This window comes from Aythya marila, assembly GCF_965140915.1.
Source record: "Aythya marila genome assembly, chromosome: 2".
Classification (NCBI taxonomy): Eukaryota; Metazoa; Chordata; class Aves; order Anseriformes; family Anatidae; genus Aythya; species Aythya marila.
Genome location: NC_139043.1, coordinates 111,423,887 through 111,445,812, shown reverse-complemented (window position 1 = coordinate 111,445,812; position 21,926 = coordinate 111,423,887). Strand labels below are relative to the sequence as shown.

Sequence of the window (21,926 nt, the reverse complement as noted above, 5' to 3'; positions counted from 1 at the left end):
GTGTCTAGGACTGCATAGCCTAGGGTTGGACTCATCTTCAGAAATCCTGGCCTCTGCCCAGGTAGTGTTAGAAGGTGTTCACTGGACAGTGGTTGCACTGTGAAGAGAAAAAAGCAGCACATCAGTAGTCACATGTGGTTGGTATGAGCTGTTGCTCCTAAATAATTACCAGCCAACAAATCACCGGTTGCTTACTCATTAAATAAGATTAGCTTCCAAGTATTCTCTCGAAGTTTATTTTCAAATCTCTATTTCAAGACCCATACTGCAATGACCTTTCCATTATCGTAAAACTGGTTTGGCTCCAATTATGGCCTCATCCCAGCTCTTTATAGCTTTGATGAAGCAGTCCATGAAAAATAATATTAAGCACTTTTCCATCCAGCAATAAGTAAATAGAGCACAAAGGGATGTTTCTTAAATTCATGACTGACCAGATCTGCAGTTTTTCATGTGGGTCTGCAGACACAGTCTAAAAGTGTGTTTTCATATAAATATGGAAAATCCTGCATCTTTCTATACCCTGATTTTAACTTCTTTACAATCAGTGTGGTGGTTTCATGCTGAGAAATCCACTTGAACTTGCCAAAGAAGGCATTTATGCTTGTTTTCTAACAGTAACAGAGTAAGAAAGAAAATATATACTAATCAGTCACTTCTGTGCTGAACTGGCTTTCCTCATTTCTTACAAAGAGTTTGAGTGACCAATTGTCTTGCACAATGACAGCACAGTGAATTTTTTGCAGATGGCTACTATATTTTGATTTGCACATTTGCAAAATTGAGAAGACAAGACAGATCTTCCAGAGCTTAAAGGGAATTTTAAACACCTTGATATCTAGGGAGTTTGCAGTCTATATTATATGTGGCTTCAGGTTCTGCTCAGATCTAAAAACCCTGTGATTTTAGTATCATATTTTTCATTTTTTTCTGAAGTGTCCATATCTTTTGCCCAATGTTGCGTAAGAAGACCATTAAGAAGGGAAACTTTCACTTTGATGGATACAGAAGCAAATATTATGCACAAAATGTTTTTTAAGACTAGACAATAAAAGAAATGAGAGGATATATTCCTTCTCATTTCATTTTTAGCCAGAGCAGGAAATAAAAAATGTAATAATAAAACCATCATCATTAATGGGTCCTTTTAAACTAGATACTTACTTTAAATTTTGATTTGGGGGGTGATATCCCAGTTGAAAAGCTTTGCAGTTAAAGCAGTTTTGTACTGCATGAATTTTATAGGACACTGAGGGGCATGGGGACACTGTGGTCACTGCGTAGATATGGTAGCATGGAGCTCAGCACCAGGGATAAATTTGTGAAAAGTTGTGCAGTTTATTGGCAGTGCAGACCTGCATGCTGCCACAACTAACCTGCTACCAGTGCTCAACCTAGCGGGTTGAACACAGCAACTGTACCACAGACTACTTGCCTCTGGAAAGAAAAAAAAATTGTAGAGTAATTATTTTGCTAAAGCAGGAAAAAAATCAAGTGAGTTCCTTAAAATTCACCTCAGAACACACAGAAGCATTATTTCCTTTCAGAACTAGGCAACGGTATATTTTTATCAATTTCTGGTTAAAAACACAGCATGTTTCATTTGGAGCCATTGCTACTTAAAGCTGAAGATGCTAGCAGTAATGTCAATTTAAACAAAAAAATTACCTAATTCTCTGCAAATACTGTTACTGATGGGTGGTGTATTGTTTTTTGTTTTGTTTGTTTTCCTGTTTTGTTGCTGTTTTTATTTTGCTTTGTTTTGTTCTTTGTACCACATTAATACAGCTGGACATTTTGCCTTCTTCTAGGCCCCCCCGACCTGTAACCAGCATGAACGACACACTCTTCTCCCACTCTGTTCCCTCAGGAAGTCCTTTTGCAAACAGAAGGTGAGTTGTTATCCTAATTTATGCTAAATGACTGTATGAGGGCGGTAGAGATTTTTAGAGATCTTAACTCCCCCTCCCAGAAAAAAAATAAAAGAAATGCCTTGGTTACTTTGGACTGATACCCTGCTATCCAGATGGAAAGTTGATTAAGGGCACCCCAAACTCTTCAAAACAGAGCACAGAGCTTCAGTTCTTATTTGTACTCCTAAGTCCACTAACTGTGCTCACATGCTACCTAGGCATCCACTGATAGGGGCTGAAAATGAGCTATATAAGCCATTTTGTTGATGTTGCAGCACTGTGGGAATAGAAACTGGGACATGCCATTGCCAGTAGGGAATGCCTGCTTCGTATTGCAAGGTGTAATATGAACAAAGGGAAAATGTGTTCATACTCACAAAGTAGCAAGGCATCCTTCCTACTGTTAAGCCATTCAGATTTTCTTTGAAGGTTACAAGTCTTGGAATATGGTGACCCGTCAACAAACAAAACAGAAAAGAGTGGTCAGAAGCGTTAATACCAAAGAAAAGGTGCTTGCAGCTGAGCATGTACATTTTGGCTCAGTATTTTGGCTCACATGGCCAAAATATGTGTGTAACACTTTCTGGCTGTTTCACCTGATCTATGTAAGCCCACCAATGTACATAGATGAGAAGGCGGCAGGAAAATAACTTCTTGCTATACTGGGGAAGAGTGACATGGCTTCCTCGGATGCATTTTATTGCTTGGTCCTTGCTGTATTTGTCAGTGCTTCAGTGTTCCCCAATAACCAGACACAATCTCTGGGTATGCATGGCTACCTTTTTTAACACTGAAAACAAATGTACATTCAATGTACAACACTGAAATGTCAGAGTAAAGATGTTCTGCTACTGCTTTGATTTATGAACTTTGGTACGGGGAGCTATAAACTGTAAACTCCCATTGTTATCTTAGTGCAAGTGCTGCTGGGTATGTCTGAAATGTTTTCTGAGAGCCAGCCCCAGGGCAGCCCCCAAGACAAGATCTGCTGCCTGTACAGACAGTGAAACTGCAAACGCAAATTCTACAGTTATATAAAATATCTGAGATATAAAATATCTACAGTTGGAGTATTTGGGATTTTATGTGCTGGGACAAGGCGTAACAATCTATTTGTGGCCTCTCCAAGACAGGTCTTTAAGAACAATGATCTTTTAGAGTATAGCTGTTGCTTCCCATTGTGCCTAAGGAGTCCCTGTGCTCATTCAACAACAGTGTGCTTTGCCACGTAGGTTAGGGACCTGCAGGAATGATTGCAGCCCTATTTACTGTGCTACTTGTATTTTTTTGGAGTATGAATAATTCCTGATAATTTTACTTCTGTACTCTGTGGTAATTCAGCTGTCTAAATGTGAGGATTAAATGTAGATAATTCCTGGGACATTAGAATTCCTGTCCTCCTAGAGGGCGAACTGACTGATGGCGAATCCTCTGAAAGCAGGAGACATAACTCCACAACCATAGGTACACAGATTAAGTGCATACTATGAATTTTTTATATACAACAAAAGTTTCCGTGATGCAGTGGTTAGTTCTGGCTCTTTTAAAGCTAACAGTACCCCAACATATAAAACAATTCTGTATAATAAAAGCTATTGTAACTTTTGTTTCACGGCATTAACAGGATTTTAAGAGCTTTACAGCTTATTTTCATGTTTATTTTCAACTCTTATAAATTTAAATTGCATCTTGTTATTAAAAACAAAACAACAACAACAAAAAACCACAACCTATAAGCCAAAAAGTCATTGTTCTTTCTAAGTGGTTGTAAATCGCATTTATTGTAATGAATCCACAATGAACATGATACTCTCTGTGCATGCTTTTTGGGGTATTAACAAGGTTTCGTTGTTTGAATCATTCAGGTTACTTGGGGGTATAAATGTAGCCAGTCCTGTGGCTGATGAGCATTCTCTTATAAAGCTGTATGTAAATCAGCTTCACAACAACTCACGGTCAGTATGAGAGCACTAACCCACTAATTGCTGTAGTTCTGTAGCTCAAGCACTAAATCATTAGCAATTCTGCTAAATTACTAAAGATACTCTTTAAGGAAAGCTCTGGCGGACTAGAGGATTTCTGTGGCTCTAATTAGTCTTTTGATTAGACTTCCTGCTGGCTGTGGGCTTTGCCAACTTCTCTTGCTTGTGCACAGCACAAATCTTCCATTTTACCTTTTCACACAGGATTAATATTATGCATCTGGAGGAAGTTGGAAACATTGTTTTTGAAAACCAAAAAATGGCATCTCTATGTTGTCATCTTCAGCGCATGGCTTCCCGGTTGCGTTCTTGACAGAGGCATGAAAGAGGCTCGCACAAGAGTCTGGAAACGATTCCCAGTCTCACGGCCAGCCTGCCCTCCCTTTTCCACAGCTCTTGCTGCTGGTGGTTGCCAGTCTGCAGTTAGCGTCACTTGCCAATAACCTTCCCGAAACCACTTTGCTTTGCTTCTCAAAATGACCACAGAAAAGGCAGATCTAAGCCCTCCCGTAGCTAGCGAAGACCTAGCATTTACTTAGAGAGCTCCAGATGTGACCAGTGCCTCCGGCTGATGCACTCTTCTCCCAGCACTCTCTTTCATCTTAGTGACCTGCAGGAGGAGGCAAACTCATTCTGCATAAAATATACACTGCTGGATAAGAGCAGTTCCACTTTTTTCTCCTTTTTCTTTTTTTTTTTTTTTTTTTTACCGTGGAGTGTAATGACCTTTCTTTTTTTCTTCTTTGATTAGTCTGTGAGCATTAGCTATAATTCAGTAAGAAAGTACTGAGACCAAGGTACTTTTCTCCTAAATGCCAAGTTCTTCAATCTGTGTTAGACTAATAACAATATCTTCATTCATTTTTGTAGGTTTTACTATTATTATTGCCATGGGAAAATCAGGCCTCATTAGGGGAAGCCCATCCTCTCATACATCAGAGAAACAGACTTTGACAGCCTTGTTTGCAATTCTGCTGGTTTTATATTAAATGCTCGGTGATTCATATTATGCTGAGAATCGTATAAACTCAGGGTAAAATTTCTAGCTGAATGTAATCAAGAGTAAAAGCTCTGCTGGCTGTGTTTTCACTGCAGACAACTTATTAAAGGTTACTTTAATGTGTGTTGCAATCTAGTTCAGAGGTTTCAGATAGTTTTACAGAAAGTTTTTATGTAATTAGAATGTTTATGCAGAAGAGAATTGGCACAGACTGTCATTTGTAGCGTTCCCATAGTACTTATTTAAGATAGTTCTGTTCACATAGGGGCCTTACTATTCACAACCAGTTTCTTCCTGTATCAGGAAATGCTGAATTCAGCACACCAAGTCATCCTGCTGCTGGAAATGAACATGGTGTCATAAGTACAGCAAAACACTGTCTTCATTTCTGGATTCATGGGTGAAACAGGGAAATGAACTAGGAAGAGGAAGAATCTTATTAAGAAAAAGATCTCTGATAACTAGTAAATATAATGAGTTGTGGGGAACAGCTGAAAGGAGATTGAACATGATATGTCATTTGCAGTTTAATTGAGTCTGAAGCACCAATTTTGGGTGGATATGCAATTATTACAAAGCTCGAAGGAAGTCAGATTTAGGCTTTCCTCAAGATGCTTCTTAGTTTCCTCAGGCCACTTCAGAATCACAATCCCTTTAAAATTAATGCTTACCTAGTTTGAGCCATCATGTCCATAAATAAGCTTTAATGAAAGGTTTGGCATAACAATTACAAATACCTTTCTTTTAAATATACATAGTGTGCAAATTGATATCAACAATATACTGTGCTCAGCTGGCTCCTTTATTCCTCTCTGTACAGCTCAAGAATAAATTAAAAGTACTCATATTAGAAAAGAAGAAACAAAAAATCACTGTTCTTCTCCCAAATACCAAATCACAGTAATTTGTTGTGATGGCAGCTAATATGCAATTAAAACCACAAGTCCTGATTTGTTTTTACTGGAGCTAATATTCAGTTTTTAATCTCACATTTATTTTTCTGATCCCTGATTACCTAGAGGGCAGCAGAACAAGGGAACATTGCTGTAGAGTAGGCATTGCCCTTGTAAACCCAATGAACTGGATGTGTTATGCCAAAACAAGTTAATTTAGCATTATAGAAACTTCTGTCTAGTCGAGAAGAATAACTCTACACCCAGCTAAATTAACATTTTCTTCCTTATTTGGATTCTTTTGTTCCCCAGCTACAGTCTATCACTACCGCAGTAAAGGATACAATCTCTTTCTCTCTCTTAATAACTGTCTCCTTTAAACTATTGAATTACAGGTTTTAAGGTGGGATAAGATGAAACAGAATGGCTTTTCTTGCATTTTTTCAGTGCCCCCTCACAGCAGAATGTTTAGTTCTTCTAAAGGTGTAATCAACTAGAATAAGTGGAGTGATACAGCACATTCTGATGAACCCGAAATAACTCGGTAATTCTGTAGTAGGTATAAAAAATAAATGATGTTATCAAATGCCCATAACCAATGAGAAATCGAGTCTTAACGATGAGTCATAGTAGATGGTGCCTTCTTTGAATTCCAAATAAAACCTAAAAAGATTTGGATATTCTGCCTGGGCATACAGCGCTGAGCAATTAGGCCAAATTTCTGGACAATAACTAACTTTGGAGGAAAATGTTCTGGTTGCTGCTGCTGTCCATGTTTCTTCGGCTAAGGAGTGCTGTAGAATTGAACTGTGTGTTGTCTTTGCATGTTGTTTTCACAAAAAGATTAGAATCCTCCTTGGATTTTACTGACCAGTATTCTGCTTGTTAAAGGAAGAGTTAATGTCTCATTGTTTTAGTAGTCAGGTAGGCTCCAAAAGAGGGTGTAACATTTGCACCAAAGCTGTTGGATCTGCATCTTTGTAGACATCTGCTCCAAGGTGGAGGTTTTAACTCTTAGGGAAAGCACTCTTCAGCAGCTCACTTTAACAGGAATGTGAGTTAAAAAGATACGTTCCAGTTTGTAGGATCCAGAGAAGTTCACTGTGGCAAGAACAATCTCTGTATTTTGGGGAATTTATGGACAACAAATTATGGAGACTAATATTGGATCTTACAAAGGAAGTAACATTGAAGGTGGAAACAGGGACAAAGATTGCAGGAATTATGCAAGTGACAGTTTAAACTTGGTATCCAAAGATACTAAAATTATGAAAGAATTGGTAGGCACCTGGAGGATAATAAACAGATGAGAAATAGCCGTCATGGATTTGTCAAGAACAAATTATGTCAAACCAAACTAATCTACTTCTTTGATGGATAACTGGTCCGGTGGGTAGAAAAGATGCGATAGATATACAGCTTGACCTTAAAAAGGCTTTTGACATAGTCCCAGATGACACAGAAGTACCCGAAGGAAATAAGGGCTAGAGAAAATTAGTATAAGGTCAATGCACAAGCGGTCGAAAATCAGTAATTAAATTTTCAAAAGTTTGCTGTCATTCTAGAAGGACATATCAGCTGGGATTCTTGAAGTCTATCCTAAGTCAGACAATAAGCATTATTTCTTGTAATGACCTCGTCGGAGCAGTAGAGTGAGTGTATGCAATTTGTAGATGGCACAAAGGTGAAACAGTTATGGGAAGGAGTGCTTGGAGAGCAGTTTCTAAATTAAAAAATGAGCTCAATTGCAATGGTAGTAATTGATGTCCAAATGATCTGAAATCAGTTAGAGGAAACACACTAATTATAAGTGCTATAGCAAGGAAGCAAATAATCAAATAAAAGATGGAGCATAATTGGATGGACAGAAATATTTTAACAGAGGACCAAGCAGTTGCAGTGAACCACAAACTAATTGGAGTCAGCAATGTGACTGTTAGAGTGCGTCTGACTCTGGGACACCATGTGGAAATCCATTAAAACTCCTTACCCAGAGGAGAAGGCATCTGCCTGGAGGTTTGCACCCAGTGTAGGGCATGGTATTGGAACAAATATGCTAGTCAGCTTGGCAGAGTCTAGAAGAGACACTTAAATTTCAAAAAATCTAAGAAAACATGACTCAAAAGAAAAGGTTGAAAGATGCTAGTATGTTTAATCTACTAAGAAGGAAACGGAGGTGAGAAACAATACCAATTGTGAAGTTTGCTTGAGGATCCCTCCACCCTATTATGTTGCTTCTGGAGCATAGGAGAGCTTATACCTGGTAAGGGGAGCTTATACCTGGTAAGGGGAGCTTATACCTGGTAAGGGGAGCTTACACCTGGTGGGGACACTGCACTGCACTGTTAGAAAGCAAAACATGAAATCTACCATGTGGTCCTCAGTCTCCAATTATGGCAACTAATTTATCTTTACTTAAGAACGGAATGCTGCATTTTTTTTTTTGGCTGGTACGGCACATGGCACATCTTGTATCCCTTTAGTGCATTTTCTTTCTGTAACTGGGAAGAAAACATAGTGAGAGACATATCCTTCTAGATGGCTTGGGGCATGCTTATCTGCATGGATGTTGCTTCTGTAGAAGCACGGCACATGTAAATAGCATGCTGATGAACATAGAAATGTGAAGCAAGCTTTTTTTTTTTTCTGTGTTGTATTGCATTTCATTGAGCTTTCTTTCAGATTTATTATAAAGCAATAGGGCTTGGGTTCTTTGAACACCTTTTGGTGCCATCCTTTTCAGAACCCTCAGTAAGGTTGACAATCTCAACAAGGTTGATAGCCTCAACCTTATTGAACCCTCAATAAGGCTGATAACCTTATTGAACCCTCAAACCTTATTGAAACTCCCAAAGCAGGGAGAGAATGGCACACACCCAATCATAGTGAATTCTTTGGGTGTCTTAATATAAAAGGTTTTGCTCTTCAGTCCATCAGAGCAACATCTGCTCAGATTTATCATGCATCACATTTATACAGCATCATCTGCCTACACACACACACATCTGGATGCACAGGTGCATGCATGCTCACACACAGGTCTTTTCATCAAAGGTATTTACAGTATCAGTAGCCAAACTAAAAAATAAATAATTTTAAAAAGCAAGAAAGTTAAATGTATTTCTGTTTTGCTTTGTTGTTTGTTTTTTTTTTTTTTTTTTTTTTTTACCAGAAACTCTTCACCAAGAAAGAAATGCTAATATTTAAATTTCTCTGTCTTTAGCCAGTATTATCTTAAGAAATTATCAACATGGACGTTTTTCTATTGGGAAAGATGCAGTTACTGCAATCCACTAAATACTGTAGTTAGGAAAAAAAAAGTGGCATTATGCAATTGGACAAATGGGATTTGATGAACTACAATTTTTTTAAATCAACAGAAGAACAGTACTTCAGAAAACAAAATTGATGTAGCCTATCACTGAATGTAAATAAGAAGACTTACCTAATTTTTTGAAACTACTTTATGGTAGATTCAGAGAAAAGCAATTTAGCTGTTATGGGGAAGTTGAAGGCTGCATTTCAGGTGATGTTTGCATCAGACTTTGCCTGGAAGTGATACAAGCCTTCAGCTCTCCATTTGTGAGAGAAGCTCATTTTATTTGTCTTTTCTATAGTGAAGGCTTTATAATTTTATTTTGGAGAACAGGAGGGAAAACTAATTCTTGGCATCACATTTCCAAAGTTTTCTAACATTTCTGTAAAGGTTCTATTTTGAATGGTTTTTAAGCCCAGACCTCATTAATGAGTTTCTCCAAACTCTGTTCTGTAATGAATTTCAGACATAAGTGTTTACCCTCTTCTTAGTTTTCCTGTCTTATTAACTAGCTCTCCTTACAAGAATACTGAAGTAGAGCAGAGCAAACTGCTGGCTAGGGCTGCTCCAGCTTTCTTGAAAGGCAAAGGGTAAGTTAAATAGAGAGTATGTTCATAGCTTGCACTAACACAGCTAAAACAAAACTTTTCCTCTATTTCCTCTGCTTTTAATGTATTACTTAAATATCTTTCCTCAGAAAATTCTAATAACCAATTAACCCTGTGAGCTAAGTAGGGCATGTTTAAATATATTCATGTACACCTGGATGTGAGGTCTTGATCAGATACTTCCAAGCAGTCCAGCTTGTGATTTCACTATGTTAATTGTGTGTAACATAGATATATTTTATGTATATGAACTATACATAGTATATAGCAATTAGAGCTGACCTCACAATCTGCTTTATTTTAAAATAAATGGTACTGTATAGCCCCAGTCCCTGGCCTGATCTGGCAGCTCACTGATTTCCGTGGCTGGTTCTGTAACTGAGTTGTATTCAACCATCCTAAGCCATTAAATCCTTAATATGTAAGTGACAACAATAACAAAATAATTTCTGCACTTTTTTTTTTCTAAGAGCATTTAATTATTCGTTCCTAAATTCCCATTTCATAATCTCACTTGCTCCTGCTTTCTCTGTTTATTTCCCTCTGTCTGTCCGGACCGCACCCTCTCTCCCCCCGACCCCGTTCCAGGTTACAGTACAGCCTCGATGTTGCAGACAGGCTGGCCGATGAACATGTACTCATCGGGTTGTATGTCAACATGCTGCAGAGCAACCCCGCACGGTTAGTGCAGGTTTGGCACCTTTGGGGAACCCAGGAAAGGGATGTTGGTCGGCCAAGAGCTCTCCTCGCTTCCTCATGGCTGCACATCACGCAGCTCTCTATAAGCACTAACCTAAAGGGAATGCGTATGCATGTGGGGTATGTCCTCCCAGAGCTGGCAATCGCTGTTATTCCCTCTAGTGATGCTAAATAGCAAGGTATTGCAAAGAAGCACTTAGTTAAAGAGTGACTATACAAATTGGTTTGGGATGCCACACACCAGTCAGCCTAGGTCTTGTCAGCAGCATGGAGATGTTCACGCAGCAATGACTGACAAGTCTGTGTTTTCAAGGAAATAATTGCTGAGGTGGTATATAATTTGTAGCTTCGTCGTACCTTGAAAGTAAGAAATGATAATAATATGTAAATAATGATAATAATAGGAATTTGCTTACTAGCCTAGTGAAGGAAGGAGTTCATTTCAGTTTTTACTTATGTCAGGCACTGTTTTTACATCTACCTGACTTCTGCATTGCTTACATCTTGTATACGTATTTGCCCTTATCTTTCATTCAAATTCAGGTATGACAGGTTTTAAGCATACTTGAGCATAGTTCATTATTTCTGCTGGAGGGAGAATGGAGCTTTGTCTACTAAACCTATGCGCTGTCCTGACACTGGTGGAAGACGGTATCACAGCAGGCCATCCATGGAGGATGTGCTGGCTTGCCTCTCCGAGTGCAAGAAAACTCTAGTCCTGGCATCCCTGTACCAGAGAGATGGTGAGCAGTGCAGAAGATATGGCACTGAACAGAAAAATGCAGGATGTTTCTGATGAAACTATGCTCATGCAGGGTTTTTTTACTCATAATGAGCCCTTCAGTTTCTCCTACTGCTACTGCAGAGCATTTCCCGGGTTAGGAGAAACTCTGCATATACTCTTATACGTAGAGAAGGCAACAAGACAGTGTCTTTAGGGAGGGTGAATGCAGTGGTTCTCTGCAGTCTTACAAAACTCACTTCTGTGTGTAGCTGCAGTTGGAAATGATGGTAATTTGCCATGTAGCAATGCGCAGTGGAGAAAAGATTCTGCTTTTGTTGTTCTCCATCTGCTTCTCTACTCTGCAGCCCACTGGAATTTGCCAGTGGGGGGAAAAGGCAAACTGGTTCTTAAAGAGAAAAGCTAAAACCACTTCTCCAAAACAAAAGCATTTTGAAGGGGAATTTCATTTTTGGAGCAGTGCTTCCGGAAAGCAGGCTTTAATGATATTTACAGAGTGCCTGTGAAAACAAGCTACTGGGGGCATGTGTTTAGATCAGTCCTTGCCCAGTCATGATTGAAGAGGACAGGAGGACAGTACCATTAGGCCTAGTTTGACAGGAAGAATAAAATGTGGCGCTGCCAACCATGAGTGACCTACTCAATATGGGCATTCATGAGGCCAGTGTAGACTGGACCTGGTTTAGTCATTTTTGGTGGTGGGCTACTAATGCTATAGCTGTGACTGGTTTAGCCTCAGTGAGGACCACCAGTTAGACCCCTTTGTGAATGCTAAGACTCATCTTTACCATCTCCGTCCTCTGAATTTTATCCAATATATTCCAAGTTCCTTCAAGCAGTTGGGCCAACCTCACCAAGTCACAGGACGTTTGTATTCAAATCTGTACATAAAACTTATGTGCCGTAACATCCTTCAAGTGTCATGTTTTTGAGGGATGAATGGAGAGTGATTGATAATGGCCTTAATTGTTTAAATAACTAACGCAAAGTATGGTACATAACATCTGATTACTGACTTTAAATCACTGCAGCCACAGCTTCCTCAACTAGAAACAATCTCAATCATTTATATGAGATACCAATTAGATGTTGACAGAAGCATAACTGAGATGGACAGCAGTCTTAGTCGTGCATCAAACCATGTTGCATTGTCACTTTCTGCTCAGCTGCAGTGAGACTAGTAAAAGGAATGGTTATGTTATGGTATGGACGGGAAGAAGAAACAAAAAGTTGTCATTCTGGAGCTCCTTTGTGAAGCTGGTTTCCAGGAGGGGTAGGTGAGGTCTCAGCTGCTGCATCTCGTCAACTGGGGCAGCATCTTCGGGAAAACGTGCATTCCTCCTGCCCATGCCCTGACATGGCGGGATGCAGTTTGCTCAAAACACACACAGCTGTGTTAGGACAGTGCTGAGTTCAAGCTCATTTGCCCTGCAGCTCAAGATTTGATCACTAGAGTAAAGCATGTAGCTGACCATAACCAGGTAGCTCCTGGTTTCAGGGGAGGCAGCAACTAGCAAGCTTAGCTTTTGTGTCTCCCTGCAAAATACCATTTTTCAAGTGCTACTGGCATCTGAAGATGAAAAGAGGAATGACTGTAGATGGGCCTCCATCTTCAAGCAAAATACAAATACACTTTGTGAGCATAAAGAACACAAGTATCCTGACAATTATAAAGTCATATTTCAAAACAGAACAAATTGGTTTTTTAGATACTGAGTCAGGCTAATGCTCAATCCACTACAACCCAGTTAGTATTATTGTTGTGTACATGTGCTTTTTTTTAAAGTTTATCTAGTATTCATATTTGATCTTTTAAATTAATTAATTTTCAGTGCTTATCCTTGTCTTTCATCTGCGGTTAGTTAATACTGGAATTAGAAGTACAAGTTTTCCTTTCCATCCTTCACAGGCTAATAAGCTTCATCAGGGTTTTTTAGAATCCGGTACTCCAGGGCAAATTAAGAAACAAGAGAAGGACTAACTTAGTATTTATAGTAACTGTATAGGTAAAAATAGCACCCCTTAAGCAGATGTTTTGCTTGTTTTAATCTTAAAGTGCAAAACCAATACTTGATATTTAATTTAGTTCATTTTCAGGGACTAATTTTGGGGGGAGGAGGGGAAAATCTTTTAACTGCAAATTGTTTTCCTTTTTGTTCACACAAGTAAGAGATTCTACTTAGTCTTGAATATTAATTCCACGTATTTCAGTCTTTCTTTTCAGTTGCAGATAAAGATAAAATACTTTCTGATTTTTTATGTTATACTCTGTAGTAGTATGGTGAGTCATACTTCTGTACTATAAAAGCGCCGTGGTATTCCATGTTGTTTTCAAAGACGTTTTTTACACGAGTGTGCAAAATAGCTAGCTAGCTAGGAAGGCAGGTCTCTCTCTTTGAGATAGCTGTGGAGGACGTAAAGCAAATCTATGGGGCAGCTCAGAGCTTCGTGTGCTTCAAAATACTTGAGCTGGATTTCTACTAAGTCTTCCATTGAAAGAGGAAAAAAATCAGAGATGCTGATTACAGAGGAAATGTATAGACAGTGGGCTCTCTTGAGTGGAATTAATTTCTCTGGTTGTATCTGCATACCTGAGTGATACCAACATTTCAATGGTAAAATCTAGGTGGTTCTAAAGGAAATTGCAATTTAACAATAGTAGAGAGCTCAGATGATATGTCGCAGCTTAAAATGCCTTAAAAGCAGAACAATTTTGGACACGTCACAGGTAAATACATTTACTGGGTTGTTATTATGACATTGTTCTTGTAGCCCAGATGTTTAGAAACCTACCCTTTATTTTTGCGGTACTTTTCATAACGAATTATTCGTTTATTTATTTACTCAGTGAAAGTTTAAATTCAGTAGAATAAGAGCACACCATGCAGCCCATGCTGATTCCCCTACTGCAAAACTTTAATGAGAGAGTGGCATTTCTGAGACTTCTCAAACCAGTGATGACATATTTTGCCAGAGACCATCCATATCACCTAGTGCTGGGCTTGTACTGCAGAACTGGCTAATATGACACATCTGAAGCATGAGAAATAGCTAAGGTCCTTGGGTGTCACTCCTCTTTTCACACACTATCATTTTCTTGATCCTTTACTTGGAGTTTTAAGATCCTTTTTCATGGACCTCCTTTAGGCTGTAATATATTATACAAATCAACAAAAGCCTAAAAAAGAACACCTATTGTAAAGCAAATATTGGATATCCAACATTTGAATGCTAATAATTCCACCAGACCAATATTGCTAATAATTATAAGGTCTTTAAAGAAATGGTAACTAATGGAGAAGCAGTGTTAAAACATTGTTTAACTTTTTTTTTAGAAAAGAAGGATCATTGGCAGATTATTTTTGTGTAAAAAGATTAATTTATTTCAAAAGGATGCCTGAAAGGTTCTCTTCAGGATCCCAAATTCTACACACGTATTCATATTTTAAAGCTTGTGTGTATTTCACTGTATCATTGTCCATGAAGTTGCTGAAGTAAAACAAAAGTGAATTATGGCAAACCAGAAATCAGAGACATAAAAGGCTTGGCATCTGAGGCTAATGCTGCTGTACATACCTCTCTGCTTAATGATCACACAGAATAGGTACATTTCAGAATTAAATTTATCTCAGACATAGAGATTTAATTTACAAAGCTTTGGGGCCAGTGATTTCTGGCATTCATAAACCAAATTTTATGCACTGCTACATCTATTTTATGACATCCACCTACACATAAATGTATATCAAAGACATAATAGCAAGTAAAAATAAAAGAGCTGCAGAGGCTTGATTCTTTCAGTAAAGTCATTGTTTCAGGGGTTAGCTCACATCCCAGGACTACGTTGCAGATTATGTTACGCCAGCAAGAGGAACCATAATCCATTATTTTTCCAGGGTGGGTAATACAGTTGCACATAGCTGTAAAAAGAATTGATGCTCAGTGCTTGCTGTTTTCACAGCCATCTGTTAGGACAGCTCTCATCATTATGGAAAAATTAAAAATGAATTGTATTGTGATGAAATTAATCCTTATTACCTGGTTTGCATGATTTTGTGTGTCTGTAAGAGCTGCTTCCCCCGGTCTTTCCCTGGATGACAGATCACTACAGCAGGCATGAGTATGTAAGAAGCATGGCTGTGATAGATTTAGAAAGTTTAGAAAAACATCTTTAGCTTGGGTCTTTTCAGAAAGTAAATCAGTTGTACATTGTCATCCTACAAGACTTTGAGTAAGAATAGAATTAAGCTATTTATGTAATAAAATAAGTTAAACAGCCAAAAAGGCTGTGTTTGTCTATCACCAAAAGTCTTCTGTGCAGTCTGTTGCACCAGCTTTGGTTACACAGAACATCTCTGTATCTGACTTTTCATAGCTTTACTGTTTTTTGAAACTTCATGTTTGTAGTCTCACAGGTTATTGTCAGAATAAGAGAAGAATGATGTTTGTCTCTTTCCCCTTACCTCAGCAAATCATAACAAATCCACACAACTCCCAGCTTTAGTTTAATGATCAATGAATATCAACCACTACTCATCTTTCAAACATAACTTCTAAATCCCAGTGGACTTAATCAAGCCAACCAAAAGATGCACACTGTATTCCTCTGAGGTAGCTGGGGATATGAACTCACTGAGTATTTTTGGAGAAATACTTCCTTTTTCTTTTATAGATGCTGATTCTTCAGAAGCAGAACTTTTTGCTGAAAAATATCTCTGTGCTATTTTCATCTGGCAGGCTTTTCAGGTTCAAAGTATAATATTTAGATAAAAAAAATAAATAGAAGAAGAAGAGGAACATACCCAAACTAACCCTTGTTTTGTGCACTCCTTTGAGATGTGAAGCTTGTTCTCAAGCAACCAGCTGCATGCCCTAATTGGCACATGGGTGGGGAGGCATGTGCCTGTCTCCCTTCGACTGAAACATCACAAAATTTCCAAGCCATAAGAAGAGAGGGCAGGCTTGCCTCTGTCTGGGATCATCTGCTGGGCTGTCACATATTCCACACAGCAAAAACATTCTTTTCCCCTTCGTTTGGGCTGTGTTGTGGGCTTCGTTTTTTCTCTTGTACATGTATATAGTAGGCATCATGCAATGTAGGATTCTAAATCCCAGGATTGTCTGGGAGCAGCTAAGCCCTCCTCATGCTTTTGTTTTTGTCCTTTTTATTCATTTTGGTGGTTCTCTGCAAACTTCTAAATATTTAGAAATGGCAAAGGTTCTCACTGCATTACCTTTTTCCTGCTCTTCTGACTTAATAATAAAACTCCATTTAAAATAAGGACAGCTGGCAAGGGATTAACCTGTGAGGAGTACTTGCCTTTGATATTGTTAGAAAACAAATTGTAGTAAGATGCAATATTTTAAAGGAATTCAGCATACTTGCTGTAAGTTCTTAGACTTCATTAGCAATTTTATGGTGATTCTACGTGTGACCAAAGCAGTGTCTTTGCAGTGTGTGCTGGTAAACTCTTGCATCTCGGCAGCATGAGTAGGCTTCTGCATTTAAGTCATCCACATTTAAGGGATCTGCGGTGCACCCTTATGTGATTCTCTGAGGTCTTACTCCTAAATATCAAGAATATGAGAATAAAAGAGTCAGATTATAAGTTCCTGGATTCTAAAGTGGTCTGTGAGACCTTGGTAAGTGCCGTGCAAAACTGCTCTAGGTAGTGTTTTCTGTTGTCAACTTGGCAAAGCTTCTGAAGTTGTCCACAGGAAACACTGAGGTTCCCACTAATCCGTTCTCCGAAAGCAATCCCTCTTCTAGGTGAGACATTGCTGAGAAGTAAAACCAGACACTGACTGGTGTTTTGGACCACCTTCCACCCCTCTGTGGGCACAGTAGTCTGGGAGATATACCTTGCATGGCCCTTGGCCCTGGCCATGCAGACCATGCTGTTTCTCCCAAAAGGAAGGTGCTGCCTGGCCCCTAGAGCTGATTCCCCAGGGCATTTACCCTCCCACTTCCCCCCCTGGCTCAATTAACACCTGCTGTTTTAAACATGTTGGTGATGCTTTGTTTCTAAATTCTGTAACGAGGGTGTGTGAGTGGACAGAGTGACAGAGAGATTGCCCTGTGTAGTGTGCATTAACGTGTCTTCCCTCCCTCCCCTCCACACCCCGAGCAGCGTGCTCGACAGCGCAAGTCGCCTGGATGAAGAGCATAAGCTGATCGCCAGGTATGCAGCAAGGCTGGCAGCAGAAACTTCTTCATCAGTAAGTGTTTTAATTAAAGGAAGGTGCTTTCCTTATGTCATGTTCCTGGGGCTTGGCAAGATCAGGGAAATTACATCTGACAATCTCAGTGATTAATGGATTATTTTTCCCTATCCTTTGCATCGCATGTTGTTACACTTCTGGAATAACACTTTTATGCAGGCCATTTAAACCAAAGAATCCACGTACTAATGTGTATAATCTATATAATAATGTACTGGTATTTAAACAACTACAGCAAAGAGAATCTGACATCTTGAACTCAAGCAAGACTGGAAAATACTGTCTGGACAAGCCTGGGCTAAAGGTTAATGATTTACTGCAGTGGAAAAACAGGGTGATGAATCCATTTTGCTCTTTAGTTCAAATATCACAGCCACTGGGGCCCTAAGTGCTGAGGATTTTTAAGAGTGATCTTCAGCAGGATGACTGTAATGACCCACTGCATTAGCCCCAGCTCCCATTTTCATTTCAGAGCAATGATTATTCTGCTCTATGTATCTCAAGACAGAAGGTGATGACAGGCTAAAACCTCGCTAACCATGTTCAGGAATAAGAGAGAGGAAAGCAGGAACCCAATCGAAGTATATAAAATCTTAAATGGCATAAATAAGGTCAGCCTTAGTTACTTTTTTCCATCTCAGCACATTTGGTAGAACAAGGAACCATAAATGATAGTTAAGTGAAAGGCAGCCGGTTCAAGATGTCAGGAAGCATACTTTCACACCGAGATTTACACTGCAGGGTCAATTGAAAGGGTGAAATCAGGCAGCACTCGTCACGTGAAAGCGCTGAGTCCCAGCCAGCCCAAGTGAAGGCAGCGAAGCTGAACCCATGGCCCTGTGCAGCCGTCTGTCACGCACGATTTCTCACATCCATCAGCACATATCAGTTCTTTATGCACTGCCCCCCTTGGTGGTTGGAACATTAATGGGAAAATGTATGCACAGAAGAAAAAATGCTAAGCAGTTACAGCCACGCATTGTTTCCCCACAGGTAGTGCTAACAAAGGTTAGTACTGAGGTGTTTCCTCATCCTTTTTGAGGGTCCATTGCTGCAGGAGGTGCCTGGCATCACATAGAGTTGGGCTCTGGACTTCCACCGCACAGGGCTGTTACGGCAAGAAACATTCAGATGGCAGCAGTAGCTCAGCAGAGTAATCTTCAGTGTCTGAGTCTTTCACATCAGAGTCAGAAATAACTGGACATCTTTGAAAGTTACAAAACTTTATATGGCTTTGTTAATTCTTGCTCTTCGTTGTCATTGATCCAATGCTGAAAAACTGGTGTGAGCAAAGAAACCAGTATTTGGCTATTGCTGAAAATATTGAAAAAAGAGCATAGTGCAATAAAGCCAGAGTGAGCACTGCCTAGTTTGGCAAGAAATAATTTGATTCCCACTTAATTTTATTAGGGAAAAAAATAGAAAAGGTTCTGTTGTATCTGCAGAACTGGAGGATGAGCTTTTTGGAAGTATCACCAGAACATATGGGAAGACTTGGCCAAATGGGCCAAATAGCCAGACTGAAACCAGGGTATAAATCTTTCAAATAGAAAGAAAAACCCTGCTTCTGAGGGAAGGAAGCATCACTGAAATGGAAAACATAACCTCTTTTTTCTGGAGAAGGAAGGTGATTTTCCTTCAGTGCCCTCCTCTAGTCTGCAGTATCAAAGAGAAGAGCTGTGTTAATGGCAGTGCCTGCACCAGTGCTCTTCCCTCGGTTTTCAGATGGGTGGGATTACGCATTTTTACAACTGTCTCAAAGAAAGCTCCTAGAAGATGTGATGAATGACAGGATGGTAAACACCGAGTCTTATTTATGGTAGTGCTTACGCTGCTTTTACTAGGATTAGAGCCGCGCTGGTGTGAGCCAAAACGTGGCTGCTCTCCTTGCCGCATAGGCAAGGCTGGTGCTGCATGTCCTGTGAGCAGGTCTCACAGCCTGGCCCTGCACTGGGCGTGTGGGTGCGTGCTGGCCATTCCCTCCTCAGCACAGCCTCTCTTTTTCAGCAGCAGCAGCAGGGGCAGCAGAGAGGGGCAGCAGACATCTCCTTCACCATTGATGCGAACAAACAGCAGAGGCAGCTGATTGCCGAGCTGGAGAATAAAAACCGGTAAGCACCCACAAAGTGCCTGGTTTTGTTCAGTCCCATATATCGTGTATGCCTGTTTGCTCCCTGCCATTTATTACCACCTAATTCTGTGCAATGTACTTATACACACACACACCCATCCTCCCCCAAAAAAGCACAGGGCACAGAAAGCTCCACAGAACACGACAAAGGCTTTGAGATCCCCAGCCACCCTGAGTTTTCATGAATGTAGTGTTAAATGACATGATGTAATCATTGATACTTTATTGTTTGCAGCTGTTGTTTATAAGAGTGTTGTTTTTTTTTTAATAAAAAAAGCCTGTCCTTTTTCTAAACCAGATTAATTTTGAGTTGGATCCTCTGTAGAACTATAACATGAAATGATAAAAGGATCAGTCATCCTGGTAATGATATGCTCCCCTGCTTTTATTTGTGAAGAAGATGATTAAAGCTCCCCAGAACACAGACTGCCTGAGAAAGGTCTGCAGAAAGGTTAGCAGCACGTGAGGGTGCTGATGAAATAGGTCACTCGCTACAGATGTAACTGAGACTGAGAGAGAGTCCCCAGGAGAAATGGTCTAGCAGCCCCAAAAAAAGGAGTGACACCCCTGTGTTATCAGCAGAGGATCTGGCCCGAGGTATCAGGCTGCCTGATGTCATGAAATGTATGACTGCACAGCTCTGCTTTTACTGCTGGACTGTAAAAGAGAGGACAGCCCAAACCAGATGGTTTCCTATTGCAAACCCTGCACTGCCTTCTGTCACAGCGTAATGAGCCACCGGCTCCAGCCTTGATTTGTCTTTCATAGTTTGAGTCCGCCTCCTGACCGTCTGGTACCCAGCACGCTGCGAAGGAGAGAAAAAAATCACAAAGGTTTCAACCTTCTGCTGTGAAGCTTTGTGTTATCATTTTGACAGTCTTCCAGGGTTGGTGTGCCAGTCGTAACAAGTCCTATTAAAGTGCTTCTCCGTGCATTGATGACCGCTCTCAGATCTGTACTTACTCCACAAGTATTTTTTAAGTGTGAAATATGTTGACGGATATTACTTCAGTTTTTACTAAGTTCATGGGGTGCTTGAGATGTTCCTGGGAAGAAATAGAAGGGAGCAATTTAATTAAGCATATAGCTATTTCATATCTACCTCTAGGTTTGGGGGTCTGGAAGAAATACTTCCCTTTTGTGGTGAAACCCTAAAAGTTTATTGAAAAAATATCCCAGTGCTGAGGGCTTCTTCTGTTGGTTAGAGCTCAGTCACTGAATCCGTGTTGGTGAAGAGGTACATACAGTCATACTTTTTCTCCTCTAGTGATGTGTAGTGAGCAGGTCTTGTGGTCAGTGACTGACTTGCAGTATTCTCCTTGTTCCCATCCCCAAGAGAAATCCTACAGGAGATCCAGAGGCTGCGACTTGAGCACGAGCAAGCATCTCAGCCCACACCGGAGAAGGCACAACAAAATCCTACTCTCCTGGCAGAGCTCCGGCTCCTGAGGTAAGTGCACAGCAGTTCCTGAGGCCATTCCTGAGGCCAGGCTTACAACAAAAGGGGAAGAAATACGAGATAAACCTTGCTTACACTTCTGGGAGCTTTCTTAAGTAAATAGCACATTGTGTGTTTTTTCTCCCATTTCAGTGCAGGCTGTAGTCCTAAAAGTAATTAAGCTTATACTTTAAGCAGCATGCATGAGGAATCTCACATATTACTCATCTACATTAAATTAAGCCTGTGCATTAGTGTTTGCAGAGTTAGGCCCTTAGGTCATTTGGAATAGGTCCCCACAGCCTTGTCCAAATGCCATTAATCATATGGGGAAAAATGTTCTTCTGTCAGAACAAATGCTTCTACAAAGACTTCTCATTTATGCTGAAGTAAATACAGAGTTACATGAGAATACAGCCAGAATTAGACGTTAATTTTTGGAAAATTCCCCCATGCATTGAACTCAAAGGAGAGGTCAGTTCTCTTCACGGTACACAACCAGGCTGCAGCATTATGGTCTGTGCCATGTGAGGAGGGAGGAATAACATCATCTGCAGCAGCTGAAGATTTAGAAAACCATTCCTCCCATTACCCCACCAAGCTAAAAACATTGATACAGATGTATCTGCATGTTAATTGGGATTCTCTATGTGGGTATTCTAATTGCCATATATATCACATTGAAGAACAGTTGTCATTGGCACAGATCTGTAGGCTGCCTCTAAGTCCTGGTTCATGTTGTGAGAGCCAGGCTGAGAGTCAAGTAAGAGCTATTCAGATCACTTCATGTATATGGAGAACAGAGTGTAAATAATTTCTTTCCAGTGGCACAATACTAGATAAATTTTATCCCCTCCTTCCCAAACAGCAGTTCTCTTATGAGAAGACTAGAGAAAATTTCTGGCCACTTAGTTTCTTCCTCCTCATGCTAGTGATATTTTTGTGGCCTAATTCATAACCGAAGAAAGTAACTGTAAGAAAT

General features: G+C 39.9%; 1 protein-coding gene across 20 annotated transcripts in view; it reads left to right on the top strand.

Moving 5' to 3' along the window:
* DTNA (dystrobrevin alpha) overlaps positions 1 to 21,926 on the top strand; it is a 218,686-nt gene that overhangs the window by 172,496 nt on the left and 24,264 nt on the right. For 10 of the 20 annotated variants that reach the window (XM_082752992.1, XM_082752990.1, XM_082752977.1 and 7 more), the window contains 7 exons: positions 1,812 to 1,892; positions 3,779 to 3,868; positions 9,617 to 9,694; positions 10,301 to 10,393; positions 17,285 to 17,372; positions 19,383 to 19,486; positions 20,843 to 20,956. In XM_082752992.1, the coding sequence (XP_082609118.1) occupies positions 1,812 to 1,892; positions 3,779 to 3,868; positions 9,617 to 9,694; positions 10,301 to 10,393; positions 17,285 to 17,372; positions 19,383 to 19,486; positions 20,843 to 20,956 (648 nt within the window). The remainder of the gene's footprint in view (positions 1 to 1,811; positions 1,893 to 3,778; positions 3,869 to 9,616; positions 9,695 to 10,300; positions 10,394 to 17,284; positions 17,373 to 19,382; positions 19,487 to 20,842; positions 20,957 to 21,926) is intronic. The other 10 variants (XM_082752995.1, XM_082752993.1, XM_082752989.1 and 7 more) reach the window with 7 other exon arrangements.